This window comes from Mesoplodon bidens (genome assembly GCF_964165515.1).
Source record: "Mesoplodon bidens genome assembly, chromosome: 11".
Taxonomy (NCBI): domain Eukaryota; kingdom Metazoa; phylum Chordata; class Mammalia; order Artiodactyla; family Ziphiidae; genus Mesoplodon; species Mesoplodon bidens.
In genome coordinates, this window is record NC_138167.1 from 17,044,438 (window position 1) to 17,066,656 (window position 22,219).

The following is a 22,219-nucleotide window of genomic DNA, read 5'->3' on the forward strand; positions in this document are numbered from 1 at the left end:
GGAATTTCATCAAGCTGTTGAGAAATGATACCAGTTCTACAGAAAGGATGATAAAGCATGAAATTAGTACATGGGGGTAAACAAGCAAAGTATATTTTAATATCCTAATTTCTTTGAAAGACTAAGCAAAACAACAATACTGTATTACAGGGTTTATAAAATACATAGTAATAATACACATGTTGTCATGTCAGTTTGAGCTGCTATAACAAAGTACCATAGACTGGGTGGCTTATAAACAACAAAAAAGTTACTTCTCACATTTCTGTAGGCTGGAAGTCTGAGATCAGTGTGCCACCATGGTCAAGTTCTGGTGAGGCCTCTCTTCCAGGTTTCAGATTTCTGATTTCTTGTTGTGTCTTCATATGATAGCAGAGAGAGAAAGCAAACACTCTGGTGGCTCTTATAAGTGCACTAATCCCATTCATGAGGGCTCCACCCTCATGACCTCATTGAATCCTAATTACTATCAAAAGCCCCACGTCCTAATACCATCACATTGTAGGTAGAGTTTCAATGTATGAATTTTGGGGTAACGTAAACATTTACTTCACAACACACAACAATAGGGAAAAAAAGGACAGGAGAGACAGAGTAAAGTGACTTATACTATTGCAAACTTCTAATATTATATATAAGGTGGTATATTAATTCAAGTTATACTGTGATTAAAGGTACATATTATAATTCCTAGAGCAACAACTAAAATAAAAGCATAGATTGAAATCCAATAAGGGAGATAAATAAGACACTAAGAAAACACATGATTAATCTAAAAGAAAACAAGAAAGCAACATGGAAGGAAAAAAGGCACAGAGCAAGCCAACAGCAAACAAATAGCAAGATGACAGACTTAAACCCAGCCATATCAACAATTACATTAAGTATAAAGGGGTTGAACATTCCAATTAAAGGATAGAATTGTCAAAATAGATACAACGCTAAACAAGACCCAACTATAAGTTGTTTACAAGCGATGCATTTTAAAAATAAATATAACAATAGGGAAAATAAACAAATGGAAAAAGATATGCCATGAAAATAGTAATCATCAGGAATCTTGTGAGTCTTTATTAATGTCAGACAGAGTAGACTTCAAAACAAGGTTTATGACCAGGAGTAAAGAAAAATATTTTATTTATATATTTATCTTGATATTTATTTAGAGCATAATATTTATATTGTTAAAAATGTTAATATAGGTATTCCCCACTTTTCAAAAATTTGCTTTACACCATTTTGTTTCTATGAAAGACATATATTAGTACCTGTTTTCGCTAATGGAAGGAATTCTGAAGAGAATTTTTGCTTTTACAAAAAAAAAAGGCAAAAACTAAAAATAACATTCAGCTTTTGTCTTTTTTTTTTAACATCTTTATTGGAGTAAAATTGCTTTACAGTGTTGTGTTAGTTTCTGCTGTATAACAAAGTGAGTCAGCTACATGCATACGTATATCCCCATATCCCCTGCCTCTTGTGTCTCCCTCCCACCCTCCTTATCTCACCCCTCTAGGTGGTTGCAAAGTACACAGCTGATCTCCCTGTGCCATGCAGCTGTTTCCGTTTGTTTTGCAGTGAACCGTTATAGAGGCTTCCCACACCCCGGGCACTGACAGTGGCACCTCCAAGATCCTTCTCCAGGAACTACACTCAACATCTCAGCATCAAGCTGCCATAGCTTTGAACTATGTCTGTGAGCATCTGAGCTTTATCTCAATTTATTTTGTGCATCTGTTTTCAAGATGTGTCTTAAGGGAATTGCTTCTTCACTTCATGCCATTTCTGGTTACAAAAGGTTTCGTAAGAATGCTCTGCTTTTGGATAGCAGGGAAAACCTGTAATAAAGGGTCAATTCATGAAGAAAATATAACAGTCTTAAAAACTATTTCCCAAGCAATCAGCCACCGAGGTGATCAATTAGGACAATGGACCAACTTGAAAGTAGCAAGCAAGCCTTTATTCACTTATTGTATCATCACAAACAAGAGGCAAAAACAAGTGCCAGTTCCTAAGTGTTTAATTTTTCTTCATGGGATGGCACTGGACGAGAGTCAGATGGATGCAGTGCAGATGGGGGAGTCATCTCACTACCAAGGAGCCCTAAACAAAAGGCTTCTGCCTCTTTATGTACCTATGGGCCAGGAGGAGGGAGAGAGACAAGGGCTAGGAGCAGAAAGGCACTGAGTTAAAGTGGAGAAAAGTGCCTTAACCCAGACCCGTGATTAGGAGGATATGTACTGGGCTAGGAATGCAGACATGCATCTGAGAATGGCTGTCCCAGGAGGTCCTGAACCCCTGACTGCAATTCACTCCAGAAAATCAATACATCAGCTCTGTACAAACCTGGTGTGGCCGGGACAGCTTTCTCCCCACGAGGTCTGCCGGGCAAAGCCTTGGAATGACCTGTGGTCAGGGCATGAAGGATCAGACAGTCGTCTGACCTGGAGTCAGACTCCTCAGTGTATGTAGTTTACAAGAGAATCGCAAAGTACGTAAAGCTAAAATGCACAGAACTGAAAAAGGAATGGGCATACACTTGGAGACTTTAACATTTCTTTTTTCTGTAATTGAAAGAGCAAGCCAAAAAAACTGTCAGTAAGGATACACTTGACCTAGTAAATATTTTTAGCACACTCCTGCCAACAACTGTGCTCATGGAAGCTGGGCCATAAAACAAGGCTCAATAAATTTCAAAAAATTTAAATCATACATAGAAGATTTTCTGATCATGACAGAATTAAGTCAGAAAGAGATACCAAAAAGATACTAGTAAACACTACACATATTTGGAAATTAAAATATACACTTCTAAAAACCCATGGGTTAAAGAAGAATCACAAGGGAATTAGAAACTATTTTGAATTAAACAGTAATACAAGCACTATATATCACAATTTGCAGGGGCCACTTCTACTTCCATTCCTTGGTTCCCCAGATCCAAATATTCTAAATACGATCCAAATATCTAAATATAAGAGAAACTGGTTACTGCCCAAAACATACACCATGTCTTGTAAGATGGTACCACAACTTCCTAAGATACTGTCTCTCAGATGGTCCTTAAAGTGAATCTGTTAGGCCCTGCCAGCTTTCTGTAAGGCAACTGCTTTTAGGTCAGTGTTTCTCAAACTTTTTACATTATCCCCCCCACCCTTATTCCAAGGAAATTAAAAAAAAATTGCCCCTAATCATTGTAATATTTAAGATTTTTTTGCCCCTTAAAACAATCTTTTGCCTTTTGTGGAGGTAGTATCACTCCCATTGAGAATGAATGCTCTCCATGATATGGTAAAGAGCAATACTTGTTAATTCCATAGGCAAAAGCTCCTTTCTGTACTTCTTTTGCTGTAAAATGTGTCCTTGGTCAAAAGGATGTTGTGTGTTGTATATGCCAATATGGTACATAAGTCCTTCTGTAGACGGTGGTGTACATAAGTCATGGTGGTGATGGCAGAAGCATTGAGGACAGGAAAGACAAATCCAGAATAAATGTCTATTTCAGTGAGAACAAATTGCTGCATCTCCATGATGGAAAGCACTGATAACCACTCCTGACCTTTCAAGGCATTAACTGTCCTATCTCAGTCTTAACCTTTATAAGAGATCGAGGCAAAACAGTATGTTGAATAGATACCAGTTAATCTCTTTTCTCAGTTACCCCACTATTTTCTCTATAGGCTTCTACACAGAGTTGTTTTGCTAGCAGGTATGGAGGTTATGCATGGAATCAATAATCTGGCTTCCACCACTGCTGAGTGCCCAAGCAGTAATAGCATGGACCAATATAAAAATATACAGATTGCCAACAAACACATGAAAGGATGCTCAACATCCCTAATCATTAGAGAAATGCAAATCAAAACTACAGTGAGGTATCACCTCACACCAGTCAGAATGCCCATCATCAAAAAATCTACAAACAATAAATGCTGGAGAGGGTGTGGAGAAAAGGGAACCCTCTTGCACTGTTGGTGGGAATGTAAATTGATACAGCCACTACGGAGAACACTATGGAGGTTCCTCTAAAAACTAAAAATAGAACTACCATACGACCAAGCAATCCCGCTACTGAGCATATGTCCTGAGAAAACCATAATTCAAAAAGAGTCATGTACCACAATGTTCATTGCAGCTCTATTTACAATAGCCAGGACATGGAAGCAACCTAAGTGTCCATCGACAGATGAATGGATAAAGAAGATGTGGCACATATATACAATGGAATATTACTCAGCCATAAAAAGAAACAAAATTGAGCTATTTGTAGTGAGGTGGATGGACCTAGAGTCTGTCATACAGAGTGAAGTAAGTCAGAAAGAGAAAAACAAATACTGTATGCTAACACATATATATAGAATCTAAAAAAAAAAAAAAAAGGTCCTGAAGAACCTAGGGATAGGACAGGAATAAAGACACAGACATAGAGAATGGACTTGAGGACCCAGGGAGGGGGAAGGGTAAACTGGGATGAAGTGAGAGAGTGGCACTGACATATATACACTACCAAATGTAAAATAAATAGCTAGTGGGAAGCAGCCGCACAGCACAGGGAGATCAGCTAGGTGCTTTGTGACCACCTAGAGGGGTGGGATAGGGAGGGTGGGAAGGAGACTCAAGAGGGAGGGGATATGGGGATGTGTGTATATGTATACTGATTCACTTCGCTATAAAGCAGAAACTAACACACCATTTTAAAGCAATTATACTCCAATAAAGATGTTTAAAAAAAAAAAGGCTGTTTGGGGTTACTCTGAAATATATTTTGTATGAGAGACTGCCAAGTAAACTTACACTGTTATGTTCTTGATAAAAGATAATGAGTTTGAATCAGAATAAGAGGAATTGTGTTAAAAACAAACAAATAAATAAATAAAGCCATTTCCAAATAGATCAGTAATCCACCTGGTGGCGTGTTGATTACAGCTGACCGACCACATGAACTCTCATGCTCCATTCTTACTGTCCCCTTTTCCTCTACACACAAAGGTCAGAATCTTCATCGAAGTGTATCTTGAGATCAATAAACTCTTGATTGTTTTGTAATGTAACTTTTGATTGCATTGTTTATGATGAAAAAGATCCCAAATATTGAGGTTGATTTTTTAATTCATGCCTGGAAACCATGACTCTTGTGGAGTAAAGAAATAATTTTCTCTCCATATAAAAGACGTAAAGGATTTGTTTTCCTGTACTTTCAAAATCCTAGAAACTAGTTAATATGCCACAGAATTACACGTCAAGCATAAACAGATATGGCCTCAACTTCATCCCGTGGTTTCCAGATCACTCACAATAAACTTCACAAGATTCAATTCAATCATCCTACATCTTTAGTCCTTCATACCATCAAGAACCTAACTGTATATCCAAATAATAAGTTTTCAAGCAAAAATATAGACTGTGACTCGTAATTACACTTCTTTTGGGTTTAGGAATTCTTGAGTAATTAATGCCTTTGGATTCTTAATATCTGTTTTTGAATGCTTAAACCAAAATAAAGTAGAACAGCAGGAGTCAGTAATATCTAGATTTTTTTACTTAATGATAGTTGGTGAAAACAAGTGAGATCTATTTTCCTCATGTGATCTGAGAATAGATTAGAGCAACCCACATTTATGCTGGAGCTCTGCCCTTTTCCCCCAAATGATTCAGCTAAACCTCATGAAGATTCAACATTAGGTAACAGAATGTCCTTTCCTAAAATAGCTTTAGTCCAAAAAGCTGTTATGTGAGAATGAAGTTCAGAGAATTAATAAGGAGGTCTGCACAAAGCACCTTGACCAATTTCTGGGGAGAAATGTATGGTAAAGGATGGACCAAGGTGACTTTTTCTGATATCTCTCCCTCTTGAGAAAGTGGCAGAATGGGGCCACGGGAGTTCAAGGTAAATGGGAGCTTGAAGCAATTATCTAAATAATTCAGACAAGAAGGCACACTTGGGCTTGTCAAAGTCACTGAACCTAAATATTTTGAATCCTGTTAGAAATTTATTAAAGTATCTCTAGGGCACACATACCGATATTGACTCACTGTGTGAAGGAAAAATGTTATCCCTGGAAAAAGTAGGCTCATGTACATATACCGTGTTAAATAAATTCTCAGTTTTCTTTCTACTTTACTTTGCCCAGTAGATAGTGCCTTTCACCTGCATAACAAGTACGAATAATGTCCTTATATCCTATTCATAGCATTTATACTTCTGTATTTCTAAAATAATTTTCTAAGTAGCATGAGTTTTCACCCAGAAGAAACAAAATCAGTGTAGCTGATATGAATACAAAATAAAGGAAGAAAAGAAAAGGAAATAGAATTACCCACACGCTTCTGGGAAATAAAAAGACTTCACAAGTTATAAAAAAAAATCATTTTATTCACAGGGTACTTTTCCAAAATTTCTCCAAGTAAGGGAGGTAGAGAAATTGAGACTTACTGAACCTTCCCAGTACCAGCCATAATTACAATGAACACAGCAAAGAAAAAGACATGTTTTTACAGCAAACCTCCTCCTATGACATTGCATTTAAATTCTGTGGAGAGAACAACTCAGCAGAACCAACAGAGATACTGTTTTTCTCAAGTCATACTATAAAAAGTACCAATTAAAGTTTTTTCTTACCTGCTACATATTCTATGAAACTAAAAAAAGAAGAAATGAAGAGCACAGATTTTCCCCACACCTACTGCTAGTGGAGTTTGGTTTTATTAGGAAGAAGTAATTCCAGGTACACTTCAAAAGTGATTTCAATGTTATGGTCTAATCTAACATCTTTTCCAGAATTACTGCATCTATGGACTTTTAGACTACTGTACGAGGAAGAATATTTGAATGTTTCTATTTTTTTCTTAGTCCCAGTCTCTGCAAATTTGCTCTTGAAAAACAGCTTGCATACATGTGGAATACTATATAATGTGCAATCATTGAGTTAAAGAGAAACTTTCTTTTTCAAAGCTTTTCAGACTAACTCTGCTGTATGGTTAACTGGAGTTCTAATCATGTTCCAGACTTTTAAAAATGTAGGCAAGTTTTCAGTGGAGCTCTCCTTGTCTGTTCTCGCTCCCTTCCTTCTAGTGTCTCTGACTTTGATGTATCCCAGTGGCCATCAATCATCACAAATTGTGAATCCTATATATTATGAAAGAGTTGTCTCTAGTAACCTACCAACAAGAAAGCCCAAAGGATTGGTGCTAAAGAATGAATGAGAAAGAAAAAAAAATTGTTTCCTTGATTCCACGAATGCTAGAATTTGCTGGAAAAACAAACATTTTTAGTCTATGTGTCCCCCTGTGGTTATCACCTAAGGCGTTCCCTATGAGAAGGTTCTACTACTTCAACAAAGGATATTTACATACTGTTATCAGACGTCTCCAAGGCCTATATACTATTGTGCATTTATATAAAATAGTCACATTCACTACACTTATAAGAGTTCTTGCTGATGATAAAGATACAACTTGGAACAAACATGGTTACACCTCTACAGTGATGGGGTACACGAAGGAAATACACAAGGAAGTGGGAGCCAAGCCAGAAAAAGTTAAGGCACCCTCTGCCACCCCCCCACCAGGTCAGCCATCTTTTTCTTTTCAATGGGCATAACTAATGCAAGGGGTGTGTGTGTGTTTACACTAGAACACAGGGGAGAAAATACATCTATGTCTGCCTAAGTAATCATGAATATAAAAGCTTTTTACTGAGGTATAATTTTGGAAGCAGTGCACTAAAGCTAACTCTATGCATAGCAAAGGGTGATCATGTTTCAAAGGGTCAAGTTCAAGGTAACACTTCCTACTATCGCTGCTGCATCATGACAAAAGATTTAAATAATCTTATTTTGGGAGTACGCATCAAAGTGGAGATGGAAGAGGGGTGTGAGAATGGGAGTGTTTGCATATTCAGGCTCAGACACCAAGGAAAGCCCAACTTGGAGAGGGCAGAAAGTGGGGGGGGTAGCATTTAGACCGTGAGGGTCCAAGTAGGTAAATAAGTGCCACTTCTGCTTTCTTCCCTAAGCATCTCACAGTCTCACGCTGCTTTCTCCAGTGTCTTTCCATCATTAGCCATAACAACTGCATGACAATGTATTTCCTTTAAAATGTTTTGAAAAGGTTCTTGAGGCTGACACAAGGACAGCAGCCTCTGTGCTCTCTCTTTGCTGCACACTAAGATCCTTCCCAGTGGTCCCTCTCTATTAAAGCCCTGATTTTTATCTGTATCTTTTTCATTTTGGTTAAACCTCTTTTTTAAGATTACAATTTTCCATTTCTCTTACTATGTAGAGAAAAACAGACATATCTATCTCCTGACTTTCTCTGCCCTGGATAAAAATCACATCTCTTAGATGTTTATTGGTATCATGTGAAACATAAGCTTTTAAAATGACAAATAACTGGAGAAAATCTAATTACATAGAAGCAGAAAGAGACATGATCAATATATTTAGATACTATTCTATAAAACTCCCAGATAGCTTCACATCATTGATTCTATCCCACAGCTTCAATAGAAAAGCAAATCAGAAAGAATTTTAGCACAATGTAGAGATCAATACAAACACAGGAGGTAGGTAAATTAGTGACCATAACCAAAATATAATTCCTCTTTTGTGCTTTAAAAAGTTATAGTTATGGGCTTTGGCTATCATACAAATGCTCACAAGTATTGTAAGTCAATTTATAGTAAGTTATTTACTCCTTATTTGTTAGAGATGGAAGAAATCAGAAGTGCTGGCACCAGAAAATCAGAAGGAGACAGAAGCATATATTTTTTCTTTATTGCAATGACAAGAAGAATTTTTGTGTTATGTTTGAATGAATTTTCCATTCATGTATTTATTTCAATCTCTCACCCCTAGGATGTAGGTAAAAACTTCAGAGAAGCCTAGGCTAGGGGTAAAGCCAGTAGTACCCATTTTCTTATGCTAGGAAGAAAAGGTTATAGCAATTGCAGATTCACACAAATCTCCTTTCACTTACAAAATAGGAATTTTATGGTGCTCAACCTAAACACTGTGGCTTCACATTTAGGGTTTAATAAACAGACAGTCTAGGCTTCAGGATGCCTTTGGATGAGTCTCCAGGCTTTTCAAAGAGGCTATAGAACTTTCTCTAGGCTACTAGAGAACTAGTAGAACATGTGCTATCTTCCCAGCTTCAAGAACTCAGAAAATGCATCAGAGTAGAGAAAAAAAGCTCTATTTTTAATAAACACTGGCAAGGCCATAATCAGGTCAGGCTGACCAGAATTCTGTCACAAGACACCCAAATTTAGAGAGCACAAGTTTAAGCATCTCAGCAAATTTCCACACCAACTCTCTAGTCACAAGACTACTAGCTCGACCGCGGAGCCAGGCCAGCTTCCTTGGTAGTTGACAGAGATAGAGAGTGTTGGAAAGCCAAGGCCAAGGGCAGAGACTTCTCTGACCCTTTATGTCCGGAGAGCATGGGGACTGCATTTTTCCTCCTTTGGACTTCCCTCTTCCTTGTCCCAGCACTCAATTCACTGAAGTTGTCAAAATTGCTACTTGTATTTAGTTGTTGTTACTGCTCACTTTGTAAGAGGCTTGACCTATGTTGCAGGTGCCTCGGAGTTGTCTGCACACTTCCATCCCTGCTGTGTGCCCACTAAAATCAGATCATCTCAGAGGAGACCTCTACACTGGGAAGATGAAGAAATAAAAAGCACAGTATTGGGGCTTCCCTGGTGGCGCAGTGGTTGAGAGTCCGCCTGTCGATGCAGGGGACACGGGTTTGTGCCCCGGTCTGGGAGGATCCCACGTGCCGCGGAGTGGCTGGGCCCGTGAGCCATGGCCGCTGGGCCTGCGTGTCTGGAGCCTGTGCTCCGCAACGGGAGAGGCCACGACAGTGAGAGGCCCGTGTACCGCAAAAAAAAAAAAAAAAAAAAAAAAAAAGCACAGTATTTTTCTCAAGACTTATTCCTCCACATGCTCATCCTCAAGTTCCCACAAATGTCCTTATAGCTCTTGATCTGTGAAACTCTACAGACAGAGCGCAGTTATTACCTGGTTCTGGTGGGAAAGTTTTTATACAACACAGTAAGCATTTCCTGAAGTTTTCAGTGGACTGTGACATTTTTTTCCTCTTAGGTCCCTCCTAACTAGGATTTATCAGTTAAAAATTTCACCAAGTCAGTATTTTTAAACATAGAAATGAAAACTCTAGGTGGCTGATTTTCAAAACAGAGAAATAGGAGGTGGTATATAATAAAATTACAACCTACCATAGCTGCCGACAAGAAGAAATGTTATTGATATCATTTCTATTTGAAATTATCTGTAAATCTTTTGACTAATCTCAGAATATTTTTGGTGAATTCAGAGTCCTAGGATTTTCCCAGTTATTTTCCATGTAGATTTTTAAGCCATGTTGCCCGTTGCTTCAGGTACAAGTTATATTTAACCTAAACAAGCTTTTTACCCCAGAAAAGGGCATAAAACATCACAAAGCCAAACACAGAGTACTGTTTGAACATCTGTCACTTTGGATCATTGGATTATTTGCCCTTGTTAAAATAGCTAAAAGTGAATTCTACAGAAACAAAATCCAGGAAGCTCTCCTTAACTTCCTGTGTTACTTACAGTTTAGATGCATAATGTTGTATAAACTTGGTCAAATACTCTATATAAAGCATATGTGTCCAGTGTCCTCTTCCATATAAAAATCTTTCATACAAAAAATTACTTTTCTTTGTTATGGAATGACTTAATCCTTTAGCCATCCTCATTTGACCAAAGTCTAATTAAAATCAAACAGAGGTCATCCTTACTTATGATCCTTAACATCGGTGCAATTTTCCAGTTGGAGCTAATAAAAATAAAAATTCGCGTCAGGTACTCATTTTCAGTCTCTTCAACCCCTCTTTTATGGAGCAACCTAATTTTTGTCACTAAAAAGCAATTTAAAAATTACACTGATGTCAGAGGGTGACACCTTCTCTTGGCAGATGCATCAAAAATGATGAAATACTTTCGTATTAAATGTGTCTGCCATAACTTGAATCTCTTCTGAGCTGCATCTTAAAGGTCAGTAATATTAAAATGTAATCAACAAAATTTGACAAAGAAAGAGGTACAATTCTGAAGGATTCAATTTCAAATAAACAAAATAAAATAATGGGAGTTTAAATTCAACTTCTTGATGTGGCACATAAATACAATGGAATGTTACTCGGCCATGAAAAGGAACGAAATTGAGTTATTTGTAGTGAGGTGGATGGACTTAGAGTCTATCATACAGAGTGAAGTAAGTCAGAAAGAGAAAAACAAATACAGTATGCTAACGCATATATATGGAATCTAAAAAAATGGTACTGATGAACCTAGTGGCAGGGCAGGAATAAAGATGTAGACATAGAGAACAGACCTGAGGACACGGAGGGGGGGTGGGAGGGGAAGCTGGGACGAAGTGAGAGAGTAGCACTGACATATATACTACCAAGTGTAAAATGGATAGCTAGTGGGAAGCAGCTGCATAGCACAGGGAGATCAGCTCGGTGCTTTGTGATGACCTAGAGGGGTGGGGTAGGGAGGGTGGGAGGGAGACGCAAGAGGGAGGAGATATGGGGATATATGTATACGTATAGCTGATTCATTTTGTTGTAGAGCAGAAACTAACACAACATTGTAAAGCAATTATACTCCAATAAAGATGAAAAAACTAAAAAAGAATTCAACTTCTTAAGAGTAATAGAGTATGCCAGAGTACTCTGAAAGATAATTCTAGAAAGATCCTCACTTAGGAAAACACATATTTCAATAAGGATGGATATATATAACTTTATGCTACACACACGTACACACACACAGACACTCAAAACTCCTAGGTTTAGATACATCTATCTAACCACAGAAAAGGGAATATGTATGCCATACCTAAGGATTATCACTATAAAATAATGCCAAACTGTAACCTACTCTAAGAAAACATTCTCATTAAATTGTAGTCCTACTTTGAATGATGTGAGCATGTATGTGTATCCTTAACTGAAGACAATATGGAACAATCAAAATATTACTTTGGTCGAATCCAGGGTTTCTCAACCTTGGCACTATTGGCATTTTCAAGTGGGGAATTCTTTGTTGCAGGGGGGCAGGGGGCGCTGCTCTGTGCATTGTAGGATGTTTAGCAGGATCCCGGGCCTCTATCCACTAGATGCTGGCAGCACCCTCCAAATCATGACAATCAAAAATGTCTCCAGACATTGCCAAGCGCCACCAGATGAGGGAGGGGAATCACCCCATTAAGAAGCCCTGATCTAATTACACTTTATTGATTTGGGCCATTTCTGTTTTGCCTTTCAGAAACCCCAAATGGACTAAAAGACTAACCATTGTACAAATCTATTGCATAAACCTAGCCCAGGAATCATAAGATGTAAAATTTCCAGAAGGCATCTCCAATGGAACTGTGATACATGGGTTCTATGGAGCTCATTAGTTACATGTGAACAGTTGTAATAATTAAAGCACTAATCTGAGTGATACATATTTTATTAACTTTTATGTATGTTTTTTGTTAGGCCTTTTATATTTTGATGAAACATATAGCTAAAAATATATTCCTTTTTAAGGTAGTTATTAAGTAGTAACAATAGCTCAAAAGAGGAAATATATTCAGGGTTGTACACACAGCGAATATTTAATGCAACTCCCTCATAGTACATTCTCATTACATTTTTGCTGCCAAATAGGATCAAAAGAGCAAATGAGATCTGCAGAGAATCAATACTCTCAAATTCTTAACTTTCTAAGTATCAACAGAATCTGTGTTATGTCAACCAGCCATATTTTAACTGCTGATCTCTATAATAACCTCAATATTCAATCATATTTAGAAATTGGCTATTCCAATGATGTAGAATTTTTCCAAGGGCTTTGTTATCTTGGTATCTTTTATATTAACCCACCAAAAACTGCCACCTGTTTAAGTCTATATTGTATACTAAGTCTCTACCATTAAAAATGAAGCAGAACTTTTGGGTACACTTTACCTACATTTTGGTGACACTTAAAAATAAAGTTAGTGATTTCTACTGTCTCCTTTTAGATTAAGGCATCCCAAAGCACAAAGACCATGTGAGGTTTCTTTTACCTTTCTCTTACAGGTAAACACATCTGACTGCTTGTAATCTGTCAACAGAGTTTGTGTGCAGTTGTGTCAAAGCTGAGGTAACAAGCCTTCTAAGCAGTCCTACCTGTTACTAAGGGAATAAACAGCTACTAATTCACATCCCTTTACTGGTGTGAAGCATGCCTTGATGACCATGCTTAACACAGGGCTTACTCATGAGATGTTGGGAAGAGTCGCATTGACTAAACCAATTCTGCTCATTTGGAGTGATTTGGGGGTAAGGCTTGCATCTCATACTGGTTTGAGCATTACGGCAGCATGCAGTAGGCTGGCTTCTCTCATATCAAGGTGTAGTAGGTAGTACATAATGCATTTGTAGCTCTCCAACACCAGTTACAGATTTTTGCCACCCCAGGTCATGTGGGTTCGGCTTTCATAATCACACAGGAATGAGCTTTGTTTAACAGTGTGTGTGTGTGAGAGACTATGTATGAGGGTACACAAATATATGCATTCTTTTATGTGTGCATGCATATTCTTTATCTTGGAGGGAACATACCATGGTAGATAGAAAAGGATATGCCTTCCAATCTATCTTCCAGAGACTAAGCTTTACGTCATTGTGCTTTACTTCATCTCCAAACATTAAATTATGAAGACAATTCTGCCAATTTGCAAATAAATAATGCACTCATATTTGCAGTTTTTTGCACTAAAATAATAAGAATGCAAACAGGTTACATAATGCACACCTAAAATTGAGTTTATGCCCTAAATTCTGAGGAGGGAAAGTGGCTCTTCATTCTGACAATGAATCAACCCAGACTAAATTCAACAATGCTTCACATTGTCTAAGTAGACCTGACAAAAGGGGAGAAGGTCATTCTTATTTAACATTTTTTAAATGGAAGGGAAGGGAACTCTAGTTAACATAGACTTGGTTCAACAAATCACAATAATCAGCTGTAGCATTTTGGATCCATATTATTCAGTAAGGGATTTTTAAAATCTACCCCATCACCTACTCACTGCCCTTAAATAAGGCAAAAATAAATAATAATTTTTTAAAAACCTATAGTTCTAATGTTAGTCTTAATAAGATAGTTTTTTTTAATTAATCCAGTTCATGTTGATAATCACTAACACTTTTACCCTGGCATTTCATTTACTATACCTTGATTAATTCCTCTGCTTCAACAACTAGAGTTTTGTCTTGTTTGTGAACTGTACCATCTCCATTTGAACCATGAAAATGTGCTTTACCAACATCATTTCATCAGCATGTTACTAGTTGCACATCCACCATGTGCTATAAAAGATTTCATAGGACATTTCACTTCTTCTTTTGTCCTTCCAGCCAACAGTAAAAGTAGAGTTCCCTTTGAGTTTTTGTTGTCGTTTTTTCCAAGTGGCCCACGCAAATCCATGAAATGACCTGACCATTCCCTTTTGGAGTCACGTAGAAAACCTAACAAAAATACCCTGGCTCAGTCCTTTCTTTTTCCACAGTCCCTAGGAAGTGGGTGGGAGTGAGGTGTCCTCACATGGGTCTAACTGCATTCTCAGTGCACCAATTTTATGAAGATACCAGAGTTGGAGAAATTCCTCCGGCATGGCATGGAAGCCAGAAAAGGGCAGGACATTATCATAGTAGTGGTGGCTGATGGGTTGTTCATGCATATTCACAGAGAAGGGCCAGAAGCCATAGATGGCCACCTCTTCACAGAGGCCCAGGGCCGCGCTCACCAGAAAGAGTCCTGTGGACAGGCGCTTGGCATGAATTCCCCTACTTTTCCAGAACTTCCCAATGCTACGCAGAAAGTTGGGGTTGGCAAAGAGCACTGTTTGATTGGCACCAACATCTGACAGTGTGTAATAAACCCGGAGGGATGGCTCTGTTCCCGTCTTCATAGAAAAGGCAGGCATGTAGATGTAACTGTGGTTATACACTTTCATGTGGTCCACAAACGTCTTTCTGGACCACAGCAGGTTCTGAAACCTATCAAAAAGAAGAAGCTCAATTAAACCTGGAGAAAAGAAACTCATCAATACCCACTCTACCTTTCTTCTGATGGCCCTGATAGCTCATATCATCTCAGCAAAAAAAAGAGAAAAACACTTCTCTTGTATTTAAAATCCACCTTGAACTTACTAGTTATCTCTCATCAAGTAGCCTGACTTTTCCCCACCACAACATCTTAAACTCCAGTTAAGTTTCTTTAATGAGATGTCCTCTGAACTAAAATACATTGTACATTTTGTTCTCTTTTAGAATTTACTTGCCTGGAATGTAAAAATGAGTTAATACTCATGAATTCACAAAGATTGCTGGTTGTTGGATAGGCTTTTGATAAAAACTACTTGTGTGGTAGACATAAGCACATGACTGGTTTTCTCATCGGCAAATCAAAGGAATCACTTCTAAGATACTTCTTACCATTGAAATTCTATAAGTATGCAGCTTAATCAGTGAATGCTATATTATAATATTACATGGAAAAAGAAAGACTTGTCTCTTTAATAAAATGCTACTAAGAGTTGCCCATATTGCTTGCTCCAAAGAACTCCTCTTTCCTATGTTCTTTCAGTTTGGATTACATAGAAAGAGGATCTCTGATCCAAATGTATTCAGCTAAAATTAATGGTACACATCCTATGCATCAGGCATTGTGGAAGTACAATTTTAATGACCCAATTTTTGATCTCAGGAAATTCCAGTCCAATTGTGAAACAAAAATATAAGTGAGCACAATATAATGTTCTAAGTACAACCGTTGACATTTGTATAAATTACTATGGAAAACAGATGAAAAAATAATTCTGCCTTGGGAGAGAGAGTGGGTTCCAAGAAAGCTACAGAGAGGGGATGACATTTAAATACATCTCCTTAGGGGAACAACAGGAAGAACAACCACTAAACTATAAAGGACACTTTGGTCATAGGCAAGGGTGCAGTGTCCTGAAACAATGATGAGGATTATGTGTCCCTGGAATGAGTGAGACAGGGATTGTGGAGGCAGTGATGGGAGATGAGGTATGTTGCAAAAACCCTTGTGTCTCTAATTTGTTTGGGTTGCACTCTGTGATGACTGAGAACCTTCACAGAAGTGAGTACTTACAGCACTTACTATCTGGACTACAAATATTTCATCATCTGTTTAGTTGTCAATCTGTGTCAAAAAAAGTGACTCTGGTGATCTGGGGAAGGAAGAGGCTGGTGGCCTGGAGACCAGTTAAGAGGTTGCTGATGTAGCTCAAGTGAAAAAAGACAAGAAGACGGTGAGTGCCTTGTAACTTCTTGTTCTTTCACAAACGGAAGTCACCTGTCTTGGGTTACGTGCAGGTGAAGAAGAAGCATTTGAGAATGGAATTGAGCCACTACCAGCAGAGGGAAGTCTGGCCTGACAGGTTGGCAGGGCTCATCAGAAATATGTGAAACTGAAATTCTGAATACACAAATCCACAGGATTTTATGTCGCAATCAATGTTATGAACTCTGCCTGCCAAGAAAGATGTTCTTCTTAAGCCCAAAGAAAGGGAAATTCCTCAAGTTTTCTTCATGTCCTCGATTCAGCAGCCTGCCTTAGCAATTTTCCCTAGGCTCTGACAGAGAAGTGACAACAGGGTTTTTAGGTGCAATAACTTTACCCTAAAAGAAGGCAAGGAAGACACTGATCCATACTCTGGAGCTGGGCTAGCCTCTCCAACACAAACTCCTGCTTCCCAACTTCAATAGGCTCTGCTTAATAATTCTTTTATTCTCTCCATTATCCGCCCATATTTGCTGCTCACTAACACTTTCCCAATCGTGTAGATACACCCTGCAGATAACTTCCTACTTCATCTGAACTATGCTTCTCAAACTTTAGTTAGAATAACCTGTATCACAGATTCCTAGATTCTGTTGAGAGTGATACAGGGAGTTGCATTTTTACCCAGCATTCCCTGCTGATTCTGATGCAGGTGTCCTGGGGCTATACTTATTTAGAAGATCAACACCATCAATGTAAGCTATCTAACTCTCTGCACCTTTCCCTCAGCATCTCTTTCTTTACATCTTCTAATTTTGTCCTTGCTCCTTCTTCCTCTCTGAGTCTTCTCTTCTGTGAAACAGGCTGTTTCACACTCCCTAGTGGGTCTCCCCTCTTTAAAACAATGAACCTCTCCATCTCTACTGAATTATTCCCTTCTATCTTCTAAACATGGCTCTAACTTAATAAAAGAAAATTCAACATAAGCCCAGAGTGTTCCCAGAGCTACCCTCTAGTTCTCTCATTTCACCATCAACATCCTAGAATAGTTAGTACACTTCTGCTTGTTCCCTTTCTTGCTTCCATTCCCTCCTTATTGCTGTGCAGAATGGTTTCTATTCCACAGGGCTCTTCTGGCTGAAGGAACTTCTCCTTATTTTTGTAGTGGACTACATACTAATGAGAATCACAGAGAGCTCCAATAAAATCAAGGCAATTGATTTTATGAACTCTGTCTTAAAGCTGACTGATTACTTTTTTTTTTTTTTTTGTGGTATGCGGGCCTCTCACCATTGTGGCCAATCCCGTTGTGGAGCACAGGCTCTGGATGCACAGGCTCAGCAGCCATGGCTCACGGGCCCAGCCGCTCCGCGGCATGTGGGATCTTCCCGGACTGGGGCACGAAACCGTGTCCCCTGCATCGGCAGGTAGACTCTCAACCACTGCGCCACCAGGGAAGCCCTGACTGATTATTCTTGAAGAAGGTAGTTTTCCTTCCTTGAGTTTTAACTTTGAAAAGGAACACACATCTTGGATTTACTGTACTCCTAATTTTATTGGCATGGTTAAAAACCCAGCTTATATATTATGTTTTAGTATTTTTATCTACCTCATTCTTCAGAATAGCTCAGAATTGTTGTATATTGTATGAGTGGAAACCTATTAAATAATAATTGAAAAAGAAGAAAAATGAAACTGACCAGTCAATAAAGTATTAAAAATAGAAGTGATTAATATATAAAGAATATGGGCACACAATAGAAAAATATAACACAAAGTACAGAAATATAGCACATTTGACAAATGAATTTAATATGTGATAATAGAAACAATGATGAAATTTTTTAAATTAGTTAATAAACAACGTCAAGATAACTAGTTAATAATTTGGAAATTTGGGGGGGACAGATTCATACTTGACAAGAAATTTTTTTAAAATTTCAAGATACGTAAGATAAATATTTAAAGTCTACATAAAGAAAACAAGAAAAACTAAAGAAAACAATTGTGAACTTACCATTTACAAAATATCTTCTACAAAGGAAAATATTGACAAAATTGATTATGTTAAGATGTGAAATTTCATTACCACAAAAAAGAAGATAACTGAAATAAAAAAGGAAATGACTCCAAAAAATATTTTCAGCCAACATGACAAATAGAATGTTAATACTGACAACATTATAGTCTAAATATATTGGTATATTGACAAGAAAATGGACAAAAATACAGACAATAAAAGGGAATTGTGATTAATAAAATGTTCAGCTTCAGGTTGCCAGTCAAGATGAAAACTGAATAGAATCAGGGAAGGTAAGGGCCCAGCTCTCCCCTCCTAGAACAAATCTCTAGAAATAAGAGAAAATATGTTTTTTAAAAAAATCTACATTTATTCTAAAAAAAGAAAAGAAGGCAAAACTTCAGTCAATCCCCACATCTGGAATACTTCTGAAAACAGAAAGCTTATAGAAGGAAAGCAGAACATAAACTAACTTGCCAAGCATTACTCCAAAAGGTAGTTGTGCCCTATTCCTTAAGGCAGGAGATACTGGAGAAGGTGGGTGTCTTGGAACAATCAACAAGGTTATTGTTCAGATTATAGGGCAGCAGGAACATGCAGGTGGGTAGAACCTTAAAATCCCACACTGGCCAATTATCACTGTGTGTAGTGGAGAGGTAGTGTCAGCCTCTAGGGAGGAACAGTGGCTTTGTGCCCAGATGATACTTGGCCCAGTCCACAGGAAACTGGGGATTCTTTTCAATTCATACAGTATTGGCAGCCAGGCCAATGGAGGGCCAAGAGAGAGACCTGTAGATTATGACACTTGGGAGTCACCCAAGAGAAAGCCACCTTGCCGCCTTCTCTTCAACTGAGAGTGAAGCCCACCTGTCAACAGGTCAAGTCTCTGCACAGAGCTTCCAGTCTCCAAACAAGAACAGATAGTCAAGATCAGAAGACATTGAAGGAAAGCCTCCAACACGAAAGTCAGAGAACAGAATGGAAGAACGAAAGAACTCAGAAAAAACCAAGATCACTAAAGAGGCAGAAGAAAACTCTTAAAAGTCTATAATTAGTTTGTTTAGAAATATTAATTATTAATTATTAACTAATATTTGCACCCATAACTAAGACTTAGATGCTATAAAATGAAAAAAAAATTTAGGTAATAAGAAAGAGCTGTTAGTAACTAGAATGTATAACAACAGATGGATTCTGGTAAAGGAAATCTCCAGGAAGACAGTTTACACAGCAGGCTGAGAAAGCCATCAATCAGATTCTATGAGAGAAAAAGATAGTTTCTAAAAGGATGTCTATACATAGAGAATCCTAAAGATGCTACCAGAAAACTACTAGAGCTAATCAATGAATTTGGTAAAGTAGCAGGATACAAAATTAATGCACAGAAATCTCTTGCATTCCTACACACTAATGATGAAAAATCTGAAACAGAAATTAAGGAAACACTCCCATTTACTATTGCAACAAAAAGAATAAAATACCTAGGAATAAACCTACCTAAGGAGACAAAAGACCTGTATGCAGAAAATTATAAGACACTGATGAAAGAAATTAAAGATGATACAAACAGATGGAGAAATATACCATGTTCTTGGATTGGAAGAATCAACATTGTGAAAATGACTCTACTACCCAAAGCAATCTACAGATTCAATGCAATCCCTATCAAACTACCAATGATATTTTTCACAGAACTAGAACAAAAAATTTCACAATTTGTATGGAAACACAAAAGACCCTGAAGAGCCAAAGCAATCTTGAGAAAGAAAAATGTAGCTGGAGGAATCAGGCTCCTGGACTTCAGAATATACTACAAAGCTACAGTAATCAAGACAGTATGGTACTGGCACAAAAACAGAAAGATAGATCAATGGAACAGGATAGAAAGCCCAGAGATAAACCCACGCACATATGGTCACCTTATTTTGATAAAGGAGGCAAGAACATACAATGGAGAAAAGACAGCCTCTTCAATAAGTGGTGCTGGGAAAACTGGACAGCTCCATGTAAAAGAATGAAATTAGAACACTCACTAACACCATACACAAAAATAACCTCAAAATGGATTAAAGACCTAAATGTAAGGCCAGACACTATAAAACTCTTAGAGGAAAACAGAGGAAGAACACTCTGACATAAATCACAGCAAGATCCTTTTTGACCCACGTCCTAGAGAAATGGAAATAAAAACAAAAATAAACAAGTGGGACCTAATGAAACTTAAAACCTTTTGCACAGCAAAGGAAACCATAAACAAGATGAAAAGACCACCCTGAGAATGGGAGAAATATTTACAAATGAAGCAACTGACAAAGGATTAATCTCCAAAATTTACAAGCAGCTCATGCAGCTCAATATCAAAAAACCAAACAACCCAATCTCAAAATGGGCAGAAGACCTAAACAGACAGTTCTCCAAAGAAGATATACAGATTGCCAACAAACACATGAAAGGATGCTCAACATCCCTAATCATTAGAGAAATGCAAATCAAAACTACAATGAGGTATCACCTCACACCAGTCAGAATGGCCATCATCAAAAAATCTACAAACAATAAATGCTGGAGAGGGTGTGGAGAAAAGGGAACCCTCTTGCACTGTTGGTGGGAATGTAAATTGATACAGCCACTACGGAGAACACTATGGAGGTTCCTCTAAAAACTAAAAATAGAACTACCAGACGACCAAGCAATCCCGCTACTGAGCATATGTCCTGAGAAAACCATAACTGAAAAAGAGTCATGTACCACAATGTTCCCTGCAGCTCTATTTACAATAGCCAGGACATGGAAGCAACCTAAGTGTCCATCAACAGATGAATGGATAAAGAAGATGTGGCACATGTATACATGGAATATTACTCAGCCATAAAAAGAAACTGAGTTATTTGTAGTGAGGTGGATGGACCTAGAGTCTGTCATACAGAGTGAAGTAAGTCAGAAAGAGAAAAACAAATACCGTATGTTAACACATATATAAGGAATCTTAAAAAAAAAAAAGGTTCTGAAGAACCTAGGGGCAGGACAGGAATAAAGACGCAGATGTAGAGAATGGACTTGAGGACATGGGGAGGGGGAAGGGTAAGCTGGGATGAAGTGAGAGAGTGGCAATGGACATGTATACACTACCAAATGTAAAATAGATAGCTAGTGGGAAACAGCCGCATAGCACAGGGAAATCAGCTAGGTGCTTTGTGACCACCTAGAGCGGGGGGATAGGGAGGGTGGGAGAGAGACACAAGAGGGAGGGGATATGGGGATGTGTGTATATGTATAGCTGATTCACTTTGCTATAAAGCAGAAACTAACACACCATTGTAAAGCAATTATACTCCAGTAAAGATGTTTTTAAAAAAGCAAAAATAAAGAGGGCAAAAAAGAAAAAAAGAAACGAAATTGATTTATATGTAGTGAGGTGGATGGACCTAGAGTCTGTCATACAGAGTGAAGTAAGTCAGAAAGAGAAAAACAAATACCGCATGCTAACAAAAAAATAAATGAATAAATAAATAAAAGGATGTCTCAACAACAAAAAAGTGACCCTGACAGACTAGCATGTTGGCAGTAATGAAAGAAGATTTGCAGCTCTAATGGGAGTCTGGAGATGAATTAGTGACTGTTGCATGGAAAGCCTTTATTTACTCTGGGGAAAAATTAAAAGTTGAACCGGATATTAAATACTTGTAATAGACTTTTTGTCTCAGATGTGAACAGTACTTAGATAGACATTAAGGTAAGCACTGACTATTGACTTGATTGTGATATACCTGGATTGAGAGATCAAGAAAGTGTAAGTGTGTATGGGGGAGTGGTGCTGTGAGGAGCACTTTAAGAGAGAAAAATATTAATTTTTCCATAAGAA

The 22,219-nt window shown here is 37.9% G+C and overlaps 1 protein-coding gene across 1 annotated transcript in view; it reads right to left on the reverse strand.

Moving 5' to 3' along the window:
* Positions 1-14,598: 14,598 nt before the first annotated feature.
* ST8SIA1 (ST8 alpha-N-acetyl-neuraminide alpha-2,8-sialyltransferase 1) overlaps positions 14,599-22,219 on the reverse strand; it is a gene marked incomplete at both ends in the record, with an annotated part of 153,667 nt that continues 146,046 nt past the window's right edge. The window contains one exon of the mRNA XM_081249202.1: positions 14,599-15,085. Within this exon, the coding sequence (XP_081105328.1) occupies positions 14,599-15,085 (487 nt within the window). The remainder of the gene's footprint in view (positions 15,086-22,219) is intronic.